This window comes from Equus caballus, chromosome 7 (genome assembly GCF_041296265.1).
Source record: "Equus caballus isolate H_3958 breed thoroughbred chromosome 7, TB-T2T, whole genome shotgun sequence".
NCBI lineage: Eukaryota > Metazoa > Chordata > Mammalia > Perissodactyla > Equidae > Equus > Equus caballus.
The window spans coordinates 25,310,581-25,323,168 of NC_091690.1; the positions used below are offsets into that span (position 1 = coordinate 25,310,581).

The 12,588-nt window shown below is 49.3% G+C and overlaps 1 protein-coding gene across 23 annotated transcripts; it reads left to right on the forward strand.

Annotated features, from left to right (window-relative positions):
• Positions 1 to 2: 2 nt before the first annotated feature.
• Positions 3 to 12,121, forward strand: LOC102148969 (uncharacterized). 23 transcript variants are annotated; one of them, XM_070273644.1, is made up of 12 exons: positions 53 to 110; positions 6,287 to 6,367; positions 6,472 to 6,827; positions 7,439 to 7,515; positions 7,847 to 7,980; positions 8,506 to 8,582; positions 9,184 to 9,397; positions 10,382 to 10,529; positions 10,702 to 10,737; positions 10,880 to 11,107; positions 11,396 to 11,550; positions 11,683 to 12,121. In XM_070273644.1, exons 6-12 carry the CDS (start codon positions 8,540 to 8,542, stop codon positions 11,747 to 11,749), a joined length of 891 nt encoding a protein of 296 aa, XP_070129745.1. In that variant the 5' UTR covers positions 53 to 110; positions 6,287 to 6,367; positions 6,472 to 6,827; positions 7,439 to 7,515; positions 7,847 to 7,980; positions 8,506 to 8,539; the 3' UTR covers positions 11,750 to 12,121. The 23 variants fall into 23 exon arrangements, 17 of the variants coding, with proteins under 17 accessions (XP_023500627.2, XP_023500631.2, XP_070129735.1 ...); XM_023644859.2 differs by lacking the exon at positions 6,472 to 6,827 and having other exon boundaries at positions 17 to 110; positions 8,351 to 8,582; XM_070273640.1 differs by lacking the exon at positions 11,396 to 11,550 and having other exon boundaries at positions 8,372 to 8,582.
• The last annotated feature ends 467 nt before the right edge of the window (positions 12,122 to 12,588 follow it).

The following is a 12,588-nucleotide window of genomic DNA, read 5'->3' on the forward strand; positions in this document are numbered from 1 at the left end:
GTGGCTGCCCTGGATACCCATTGCTGCTCCAGAATTCTATGCTTAAGCAGAACAGCTCTCCCCACAGCCTCCTGAGAACACCGCCCCTTTACCATCACTGAGGACAAAAGGTGAGGAGCTGGGGTATGATCACCAATACGTGGTCTGCAAAGTCAGCTACTGGCCTCTTCCTCCAGCTGAGTGGGACAGAAGATGGGGCAGGGGACCAAATTCCACTCAGCAACCAAGGCTTTCCCCAGGCCAGAGGAGGGGGAGGACTCCATCCTACTAGAGAAATCCCTTCTTCCCACAAGGAGCAAGGTCTCCCAACTCAGCACTTAGGGGTCAAGGGAGGGAAGTACCTTGGATGGGGGAGAAGGAAATGAGGCCTTGCTGCCAGAGCTAGAGCTGAGTGAGAGGAGGGATGGCTAGAAGTTTCCAGAAGAGCGCTTCTCCTTCACAGGACCCCACAGCTGGTCTGCGAGTCAGTCAACACCTGCGAGTCAGTCAACAAGCTCAGGCAGAGAAGGTTCCAGGCATTCCTGGGGTCCCTCTGGCACAGGGTGTCCCTGGGCTGACCATGAGCCCTTCAGCCAAGTGCTAATCCACCTAGGAAGGCACCGGCCTCAGGAACTGTAGTACCAGGAACCTGCTTGCCCAGTCTTTGCCTAAAGGGCTAGGACAAAAATTGCCAGGATTCAGAAGCGGCGCAGTCCAATCCAGGAATTACAGGGAGCTTTTGAGAAACCAGGCCCCAGGACTTTGGACTGTGTCCCCAACCCGGAATAGAGGGAGCACATAGTCTGTTCATCACATTGTAAATGACCCAGATGAGACTCCACTCTCTGCTACACTGTCACTCAGGGGACCCCAGCCCTTACCACAACTAGCTTTACCCACACACCAGCTCTCTGCTCCCCAGCCTCTTCCTCCAGCCCCTGAATGGCAAGGGGGTGCTTCAGGAAGTGAGACCCGTACACACGGCTAGTGCGACAGCAGCCTCTGCTGGCCGCCTTCGCCTTCGCATCTCGCCTACGGAGGAAAGGAAGGCCAGCAGACCCTCAGAACTATGCTCACCACGAGCTCCAGTGTACCTGGGACAGTCCTGCTTTATACCCGTTGTCTTCGCATAATTATCAATAGCACATGCGCACGTGCACACACTGCTCACTCTCAGAAGTGTCCCAGTTTGGACACTAAATTAAGTGGTCTCTCTAGTCACAGCCAAGTTCAGGTCCCAGCGAGCGTGGGGAGAGGGTGGAGAAACTCCGAGCACGGAAACAAGCAACCTCCCCACCCCTAATCAGAGGTGACGGTACTCCCGTTTAGTCAGCACAGGAGGAAATTCAGAGCTCCCCGCCGTGGGCCAGAGCAGAGGCGTCTTGAGAGTCCTGCTTGGGGACAAAGGGGAAGCAGGTCTTTCCCAAGGGAGGAAATACTTGACAGAAGGAACAGTAAGAAGGCAGGCAGAAGGGAGCCGACTCAGCAAAAGGGTAGGAAGCCTGAAGGAGTAAATACTATCTCCACATGCGTCCAGCAGATGGCAACACGGGCCCATCCACGTGGCAGCAGGGCAGCCCATCAGCTGGTTGCCTAGTGCAACTCTGGGCTGTGTGTGGCCTCTGCCCTTCTGCAAAGCCCACCTAGACTGCAAAGCCTCTCTCTCCCCTTTACCCTACTCTTCACCCACTTTCCCCCAGCTGACTCCCTAGCCTGAATTGCAAAATTAATAAATTATTATACAAGGTACCCCTCCTTTCCCCTCCAAAAGATGGGGAAGGGAAGTCAGAGCAATCAGACCCAGGGAAGTGGGACTCCTGCATCCCTTCCTCTGCACTGTTGCCTGGTTGATTCAAGGCTCTCAGGGAACCCCTTCTTCTCCACCCATCTGGGTTGGGATTCCTGGGCAGAGAGTTATAGGGAGCAGTGTTTCTTTGCGGGGTAGGAATGGGGTCATAGATATCATGGGATTTTTATATGTCCTGTTATTCACAGAAATTAATGCAAATTAGCTGCAAAGTAAGATACAAATGCACACTATCTACACCAGGAACCAACAGCTGTGGCATTCTGGGGACTTGGACAAAAGCAACAGTCCCTTCTCCACAGAGCCTTGCAAGATTAGTGGGAAGAGAGAAAGCAGGCTGGTGCACATGGGTTTTCCTGCACTGCCTTCCCACTCCCAAGGACCCCTCCCATGTGAGGCACGTGGCCAGACCCTGCTGGAGGCAGAGGAACTCACATCTGCACTCAAGCAGCTCGTGGCCTGGGTGGTTGGCCCTTAGGCCTCAGTCCCACACCTCCACCATTGTCCCTCCAGCCTAATGCCAAGACCTTTCTCAGGCATGTGGCTGGGACCAAATTGGGATTTTTATCCCCCTTTTCTCCATGTAGAAAAGGATTATTGTGAAAAGGAAAAATAAGGACCACAAAATCCTTAGAAAGATTTCAAAGATGCCCTACCTACACTTGCACACCACTTGCTGAGTTCCGGACATTCACGTTTGCCCAGTTCCTACCTGCAATAGAAGCTCAACCTAGCATTAGCTGAATTCAAGAAATACTTATTGGGGCCAGCCCCATGGCCAAGTGGCTAAGTTTGTGCACTCCGCTTCGGTGGCCCAGGGTTTTGCCGGTTGGGATCCTGGGCACGGACATGGCACTGCTCATCAGGTCATGCTGAGGCGGCATCCCATATAGGACAACCAGAGGTACTCACAACTAGAACATACAACTATGTACCGGGCGGGGGTGGGGGGGGGGAGGTTTGGGGAGAAGAATGAAAAAAATGATTGGCAACAGATGTTAGCACAGGTGCCAATCTTTTTTTTTTCTTTTTTTTTTAAAGATTTTATTTTTTCCTTTTTCTCCCCAAAGCTCCCCAGTACATAGTTGTATATTTCTCACTGTGGGTTCTTCTAGTTGTGGTATGTGGGACGCTGCCTCAGCGTGGTTTGATGAGCAGTGCCATGTCCGCGCCCAGGATTCGAACCAACGAAACACTGGGCCGCCTGCAGCGGAGCGCGCGAACTTAACCACTCGGCCACGGGGCCAGCCCCGACAGGTGCCAATCTTTAAAAAAAAAAGAAAGAATATTTACTGAGTGTCTCCTATAGGTCAGGCTTTATGTTGGATGCTGGAAACTCTGGTCTTTGCCTTTAATAAGCTCTAAGTCGGGCAGGGGGAGGAAAACACACCACAATTCACTGTAATATAAAGAGATTCATACTAGAGTCAGATATGTACAACTACTATGGGAGCAAACCCAAAAAGGAAGTATTTAATTCAGCCATTCTGCCAGTAGCAAGGGAGACAGGGAAAACTCCACAAAAGAAATGACATTTGAGCTGGGCCCTGAAGGGTGAGTAAGGTTCTGCTAGGGAGAGGAAGAACAGGGCAGAAGCAGCAACTTGGAAAAGCACAGAGGCCTGAACCAGTGACATCTGACCAAGGGAAGTGAGAAGTCCAGAGTACAAGGAACGAGCAGACAGGTTAAGTCACAAGGGACCTTGACAGAATGCTAAGGAGACTAGACACATCCTGTAGACAAGGGCTTCGTTCTGCATCTGCCTCCTATGTGACCCTGGAGGACGTTCCTGTCCTCAGTTTCCCCTGTCAGTACTGGGATAATCATGCTTCCCCGACGCTGTTCCCACGAAAGCCACAGACTCCCTTTTGCTGGGCCTGGGTTGGCTGGCAGAGCCACTCCATAAATATCTGACAGGAGGTCCATGTGCTAATTAAGCATTCACCTCATGTTGCAAACATGACAATCAATTAGCCCCACTGATTAGAGACTTTCACTAAGAAGTTGGGAAGGCGGACCATCCTGAAGGCACTGAACCCAATTTGGCCTACTCTCACCCAGAGTAACCCCCTTCATTCATTCCTTCATTCATCTGGACAAAGAGCATAGTTTAGTAGCTCTGTGGTCTTTAGCTTCAGTTTCCTCATCTGCAAAATGGAAATATCAGCACCAAATTTGTTGGGGCTTTATGTCATTACTATATGGAGAGTGCCTAGCTCATCACAGCACTAAATAACTGATAGTCATTAGCTCTGAGGTAGAATGCCTTGGGCTAGGAGCAGGGGATTTCAAAATGAATAAGAGACTTGAATAAGAAAATAATGAATAAGAATAAGAAAATGAATAAGCGTCCTGGCCATGGGACCTCAAAATCCACAAAATAGCACCATGAATGTTGTCAGGTACCAACTGCCATGAAAACTCAGAGACAGGTTGCATCAGTGAGCAGACAGACCCTGCCCTGGGAGCAGCGGCATGAGTTTGCATCCTGAGTTCCTAAGTAGACCTGGGTACACAGGACCCTTCCAGTCCCTGCCACATAACCTGGGGGTCTCCCAGCACCTCGGGCAGTTGCTTGAGTTTGTCTTTGTCAACACTTGCTCTTTGTTCCACATCGAAAGACTTCCCAAACTGTGACTCAGAAGTTAAGTCCTCTCCAGCACGAGGCCACGTTGGCCGGGCTAATCTGAGCCTCTGGAGAAGGAATGGGCCCCAATAACCCTCATTCCAGCCTCCTCCTCTCCTGTACCAAGAAAAACCAGGACAAGCCTCACCATCCTACCACCTTGCAGGTTGAGAAAGCGTGGAAGAACAAGAAAGTGGGATTCCTAGAGGCTAAAGACCAGCTACACAAGTAGGAGATGGGGCAACGTGGCTCCATCCCCTCTCTCACAATATGTGTAAAGGAGCCATGGGAACTTTTTTTTTTAATTTTATTTTTCCCTTTTCTCCCAAAGCCCCCAGGTACATAGTTGTATACATTTTTAGTTGTGGGTCCTCTAGTTGTGGTATGTGGGATGTCGCCTCAGCATGGCCTGATGAGCGGGGTGCCATGTCCGCACCCAGGATCCGAACCGGCGAAACCCTGGGCTGCCGAAGAGGAGCGGTGAACTTAACCACTGGGCCATGGGGCCGGCGCCAACGGAACTTTTGACAATAGTTAGCTCAGTGAGAATCAATGGTGGGAGGTGGTCACCATGAAAGCTTAATTCAATCTTGAATACAATGATTACAGTATAATATCTAGATGGAGGGAAGTGATAGCCTGACTGTACTCTGATCAGAATACCCTGAGCCTTAGGACTCAAGCCAGCTGCTACACTTTAAAACAGCAGCAAACTGGAGTGAGTTCAGAGAAGACAACATGGGACTCAAAATCATGCATTCAAAGGATGGTTGAAGGAACTGGAAAAGAGCCTGACAGGCCCAGCAGCTTTCTTCTAACGTCAACCTAACTGTGGCATTACTTCCTGATCATACCGGAGATGCACAATTAAGGGGGAAAATGTCTTACTGTCAGCCACTCAAGCACAATGAATCCCAGAGATCATTCCCTCAGTCCTGCTTCAGATTCATGGGATATATCCCAACCCACACCGCACCTGCAGGATTAGAGTTCAGGAAGAGTTTCTTTAGTTTATTCAGTTTGTCCCTGAGCTTTATTATGACTCTGGGATCCACCTTGAGACCACCCTCCAAGGCTAACTTGAGCATGCCCCCAGACCCTCTCCACTGACCACCTCGGTCCTCTCCTACCATCCTTCATTCTCTTCCTACCACCTCTTCCTCTCATGTCAGCCTCTAGCTGGGTTGTTGTGCTTGGTTCTGCTGCTGGATTGGGGGTGGAGGGGAGGGAAGAGGCCCTATGCGAAGCGTTTATAAACACAATTAAACCCTCTATGTATGAAGATTAATTTCCTACTAGCTTATTCTGCAAAAATTATCTGCTTCCTTTCTTGTATAAGCTTCAATACAAAATTCTCTTCCTATTACCTTAACCTTGTGGCTCCAGGAAGGGAAGCAGGTAGGGCCTGGGAAGACAAATTTATCCCCACACAGCTAAAATGTTGTCAAGTAGCAGAGGGGTTATTAGTCTGTTTTTGTAAGCCCCAAGATGATCATTCAGACAAATGGTGAAGCCACAGGGAAACACAACTGAAAATAGCTAGAGCTGCCCAAGGATGGAATATATATGCCCCAGGAGGTGGTGACAGGGTAGAAAGTGTTCACACATGGGTGGGGTTGGCCCTTCCCAGAAATATGATTTGCCAGGAGATTCCACCAGTGGAGTAGGTGTGAGGATTAGATCTCTTTAAAACCCTTTCCAACTTTGATTCTAGGATTAGTATAATTAGCACTGCATTTCCATGGGACCAGAGATTGGGACAGCAGTTGAGCTGATGGAAAATACTTTTAAATTAATTGGTGTGTGGAATGTATAGCAAATAGAAGTTCTTTAAGGTATACTCCAACTCTGAGATTCCTATTTTGTGATTCCAGGTTGCGAAAGAGTGTCAGCTATGAGCAAATCTATACAGCTAAGAGGATGCAACTCAACCTTCTGTCTCAGGACAACACCTGGTGTGTGTGTGTGTGTGTGTTCAGTGGGGAGTAGAGATGAGGGCAGGAAAAGACAGACATCTGAAGGGTCAGAGCTTGGGCACACACACACATCTCACACACAGGGGAGATCCAAGTTCGACTTGAGGCTGATGGCAGAGACAAGGCCCAACAATCTTGATGCTGGAGCAATTCTACAATCACCTCCTGCCCTCACTTCTGGCTACAGCAGTCTGTTGTCAGGGACACAGCTGCCTCCACTTCCTCTCCCAAAGCCAGTGCAGTGGCTTTCACATTCAATGAGGAGGACCAGAGCAACCTACATCACCAGATCTCAGAAGTAACGCCAATATGCCAAAGCACAGGCGCTCAGTCAGGAGCCGGGGGACAGAGGACAGGGCTGAGCAGAGAAGCTACTGCCAACATGACCCGGAAAGCCAGTGGGCCAAAGTGCCCGCCTTCAGCCATCTCTGTGGGCTCCGTGAGTGTGGGTGTATCCTCTAGGCACCCCACTACCCGACATCCCCTTCTCACTTCCCTACCCATCCCCAAAGCTCCTGCTCTCTGCTTCTGCCCCCCTAATGCAGGGTTGACAGGCAGAGGACACAGGATGCTTGCTGTCCTGGGTCCTGCTCTGGCTCAGGGGGTGCTTGGACCTCACTGGTTCAGGGGCAATCCTCCCCATAGAGTTCTCATTACCCGCTCCCCACTATAACCGCAGCCCCGCAATGTCAACCATAGGTAAAATGGCCCTCTGACAGCCCCTTTCTCCATCCTGCAGGACCCTACCCTGACTCCTCCACGTTACACTGGCCAGCCAAAAATGTTCTTTCTTCACGAGCCAAAAAGCTGCTTCTAAAAGAGCAGCAACCCGCCCTCTCCCAATCTCCCACCCTTGAACTTCCAAATGCTGAGTCTAAGTGTGGCCACTGCAGAGCGCCACCCTCCCGCCTTCTCCCTGAGGAACTGGAGGGGCTTCCACAGGTCCTGTGGGGTGTATCTCACACTTCAGAAGTAGGGAGGGAACGAACACCCCTGGCTCAGCTCTAATCTTCTGTGCTCCTAGAGACTACTTCTTCCTCTGTCCCTTAGGAAACACAGACACTACAGCCACTGCACCAAGCCCTGGGAAAGGGTGTACCCCTATCTGAAGTTCCGCCAGTCTGTCGGTGAGTGCACCACTAACCATTGTCATTGTAAGCCACCCCTCCTCCAACCAGCACTACTTTCAAAGCCAAAGAAAAAAAAAAGACTCGGAATGCTCATTAAAAATAACTGCTTTTGAAATGCCATATGCCCTTACATGCAGAGAAAACCCCCTGCCCAGCTCTTACTGATCCAGCCTCAAATCAGCTCAATTTGGGGCCTGTCTGGACACCACCAGCAGCAGCGCCCCCCCCTCTCCCCTTAGTGGGGGTAATGAGTAAGGGAAGGTTGCCATGAGGTAGACGGGGAAGAATCACTGGAATAGGCCAATCACTACTCTTCCCCCTGCTCCAGACATCCCCTCTCCTGGGGACAGAAGACCCCGCCCACTTGCCTACCCTTCTTCAAATAGCAAAGTCTTCAATCCCACCCAGCAAGAGATGCTGGCTCTCCAAACCCAGCCAGAGAACAGCCATCCTGGTGTTCAGGTAAGGTCAGGAGTGAGACGAGAGTCGAGTCAACAGGGACACGTGCCATTGATACAGTACATATGCTCTGGAAATATCTTAAAATTTTAAGATACTATTTATTAAGCACCTACTACATGCCAGACACTATGCTAGATACTTTATCTCAGATCCTCCCAATAACCCAGGAAAGGATGTATTATCCTGGTTTTACATATAAGGAAATTGTGGCTCAGAAAAGTGAAGTAACTTGCTAGAAGGTAGCACCGGCCTTTGATGACCTCTCACTCTAGGAGTCTGCTCCCCACACCTTCCCCTATTAATATGGGGAAGATAACAAGGACCCCTCTGCACAAAGAGGCAGAAGTGAACTTCCCCTCTGGGGAAGTAGCAGCAGGGGGTTGCTTTGCAGGAGTCAGAAGCCCAGGAGGAAATAGCCCCAGGAGATATTAAATACCGCCTGGAGCTCTTTCCCAAGGCTCCACTCCCCATGCAATCCCCAAGCTACTTCAGCCAGCAGTGCAAGCCTCAATGGCTCCCCTTCAGCACAACCTACGGAGAATGCTACAAGCCCTGGAAGATGGAGCCTGTGACTTACCACGGGGAGAAGTCCTCGTATTCAGGTGAGACTTAGCCTGGCGGGGTGCAGGGTAATAGGGGATAGAGAAGTGGCACCCTGTATAAAGCAGAAACTGAACCCTCTATTCCCAAGGCACCCTTCCCAGGGACACTCCTGTCCCCGAGGCGGATCCCAGGGGTGGGAACCATCAACCCAGGAGAATATAATGAGCAGCAAGGGCCCTCAGCCCTCTCTTCAAAAGCCCTGCAGAAAACATTTGACTACAAGGTCAGCCAGGACCCCTGTGGGAGGGCACCATACTACCGACCCCATCCCATCCCACCCTCCTTCCTGTTTGGGCTGGACCAGCTAGCAGCCCTGTAATTCAGGCTTTCAAAGCTCAGATCATTCAAATGGGGCTTGGAGGACACCCTAGGATTCCGCACTAAGGATTCTTTAGTTCTGGTCTTAGGGAGACAACTCTGAAGGTCAGAGTGGTGGAGAGGCAATGCTGAGATATTTTGCATCTGCTATTCCCTTTATAAAAGGCTTAGTCAAGTAGAGCGGCCGGCTGTGCAAAAGCCAAGGCTGGGGTCCAGATGCCCACCTTTAATCTCATGACTTTCCCACACAGAGGAGGTCCTCCGCACTTTCTTGATCCCTAGGTGACGAGCACATGAGCAGTACTCATCAGATTTCCTTCCACAACCCTCCTCTTGGTCAGTTGATGTTCCCAGTTCACATTCAGGGCAGAAAAATAGCACCAACAGTGCATCCAGGCTACATGGAGAGTATCGGCCAGTATCAAAGTGACTTTCAAGCCCCAGGATGGAGTGAAGTCCTCAGACCTGGCCCAGACAGGAACAGCCAGGGAATCAAGTGAGTAACCAGAACTGCTGGCAAGCTGCAGGGTTGCCGTGGGGGATGAGGACAGAGGAGGGCCCTATTTCCCAAGACAAAGGTAAAACTTCAGAACTCAGACTTCCATTCAATTCAGAGACATAGCTGTAGAAGGCAACAGAGCAAAGCACTAACGGTTTTAGAACCTTGGATCTCCATCTAGTTCGGATTTACTTAGTCCTCTCACCCCAGATAAGCTTTGAGCAAGGAGAGACTGTATGCTGTTCATAACTGGGGGTCAGCCTCTTCCCTCCGTCTCCTTGGAAGACAAGAACTCTAACTGAAGCCAAGAGGTAGAGTGCCAGGCTTACCCAGAACCCATGGAACTACAGAGAATCAGGCATTCCACTTGCCCATCCTTGTCCTGGCTTCTCCCCTATTAAAGCCTGCTTCCCCTGGAGCTCAGAATAGCCCTCTACATCCCTCTGACTCATCCCTGAAAGGTTAGAAGGCCCAGCACCAACGCAAAGCCAGTGTCACACAAATGTTACAGAAACCATTGGCCTATTCCAAAGCGGTGGATGACAGGATCATCTTCACCCCAAAGTGACCAGGGATAGCAGCCTAGCAACAAGAAGAGCTCTTCTCCTCCAGCAGACATACTTCCATGCTCCTATCCCAAGACCACATTCTCTAAGCCGTAGTCTCCAGCTGCCTAACGGGATGTTTTAGAAATGCTCTCCATCGCCCCATCCTTTGGCTGCAGGTGTCGCACCCTCTCTGTGGGGTCTTAGCAGGATAACTGGGAAGTATGAAAAGAAACAGAGATAAAATAAATTAAAATTTTATTTTAGAAATAAATTTTCATTTGAAATTACCTGCAAATGCACTGTACAGTTTAGGCAGACACACAAATGAAAGGCCAGGAACATATGCAGATGGCACAGCACCCTTCTATTTGTAGGCCTCCACTGGTTTGCAGATATAGATTCCAACTCGTACAAAGATTTTTACCCCATGCAGCAAATATATCTACACTATGCAAAAGGACACTGCCCCTAGCCAGCCACCCACTGTGCATCAGCATCAGAAGCCGAGCTGGCCGACGCAACAGATGGCCATCCTGGGCGGGAAGAGCACTGCCAAGTTTGATGAAAACACAGTGACCAGGGTAAAGTGCCCAAGCTCTCTGTTAAGAGGTAACCAGCAAGAAGGTCCTAACTACTCCCCAAGCCAAGGTGGGGGGGTGGGGGGGAAGACAAGGGAAAGGATTTATCCCGCCAGAACATCCCAACTCCACATTTCTTGGGAAATCCAGAAATTTGGCTTTCCCATATTTGCAGCCACTTACAGACTCTGATGTCTCCCTGACCAGAGAGGTGAGGTTTGTATGTACTTAACATATGCTTGACACCTGGTAAGTACTTAACAAAAGATAGCAATTAAAGTTATTATTATTATTTCCCCAGAAATGCATTTCTCTCTTCCCAGATGTCTTATCTATCTCCTCCCAAATTCCAGGTAAAAAGAGTCAAGGGTAAGTTCCCCTCTAGCATGCTCAGGGTCTTCAAAGCCAAGTTCCAAACTGAAATTACCAGCAAGCAATTCTCCCAGGACTGCGGAACTCAGCCCCAAGTATGCTATGGAGACCCTCATTACAGAGGCTATGAGAAGCCCCTGATAAGAACTCCTGCCGTGGGCAGGGGACATCCCCTGGACGCTCCCTTCACCTCTCACCTTGCTACAAAGGTGAGGATGGGGGGTGGGGGAGGGGACTGCACAGAGAGGAGTCTGTTATTTAAATCCTGGCTGTTTTCCAACTCAGAGCAATTCTGAGCAAGTTAACCCCTCTGCACAAATGTTTCTCTCTCCTGCCAAAAGAAAAAGAAAACAGGCCCTGCTTACCAAGCACTAGACATTGAAGTTTTACCTGTGACTCCTTGTCATTCCTGAGCTGAGAGAGGGTGCTCAAGATAACATGCAAGGAGGGGAAGAGTCACTCCTTTTTCAGCTGAGTGCTCTCTGTCCCCTCCCAAGGGGATGGGTTCACAGGCACCAGCCAAGGATCAAACTACCACCAGGACCCCCTACATGCCCTTGTTTTCTGAAAAGGGGAAACTGTGTAAGCCCAAGGTCAACAGCATCAAATGTGAGGCAAACAATTTATCTACTGAGCAAAGAAAAACATTCAGGTACAAAGGAGAGACTGAGTCACTCCCAGATACAGTAACGTCATTCGAGTATGGCAAAAGAAAGCCAGTGTCATAGGGGAGACATGACTCAGCTCCAGCCTGGCCCCATAATCTCTCTGCCTATTTTTACAGGCCAGTCCAGCTGCCTAAAAGCTCAGCTCCAGCAGTATTTATACCAACAACAAGACTCAAAACTTAAAAAAAACAAAAAAAGTTGGGAAGAAAACTACCCAAAGAACCTGTGCAAAAATGCAGTTCAGGGCACATGTCTCCTCACCAGCTCAAACTTAAAATCCAAGTCTCAAGATAGCTACCTCACAGGCTAGACGCTGCTTTCTCACTGGGATTCCCTGCCACACACTAACCCTCACGCAGCGCTCTGACACTAACTGAGGAGGCGGAATAACCTCCTTAGAAAGGAACGATGCACCCGGTGTCCTAGAAAGTCAATGCGTTCCAGGAAACTTGAAGGAAAAAGAGGTTAAAGCATCTCTCTTACTAATGAGTCAATGGCAAAGCATCAAGACTTCTCCAGCCAGTACCATCGATTAATTATATCCTATTTGAGCTATGGTGTCTGCTCACTGCTGCTTTTTTTCTTTACATTTTTTGAGATATAATTCAAATACCATAAAATTCACCCTTTTAAAGTGTACAATTCAGTAGTTTTTAGTATTGCTCACTGCTTCTTAAGCCTAAACTTCAGAGTGGAGAAGGTACAGGAAAGGAAAGAGAGTAAGAGGGTCTGAATTTGATTAAAAGAAAAAAATATCTTCCATGTAGAGAATGGTTTCCAAAGCCTAAGTAAGGGAGCTTCTAATCAAAATCTAAATACCAGGCCTCTCTCTTGAAAATCTTTACCATATTGAAAACAGGATTATGTTTCTGGATCTAAGGTAGGGATAAGAAGTGGAGGAACAGGCAACTGAATTTAGTCACCTATGTCCTTGAGATTGTAAGGCTTATTATTTTGAAAAATGTGCATACACCAGGGCCCTGCTTTCCCCAGTCCAGAAAAGGCGTGTCACACTGCCCTCT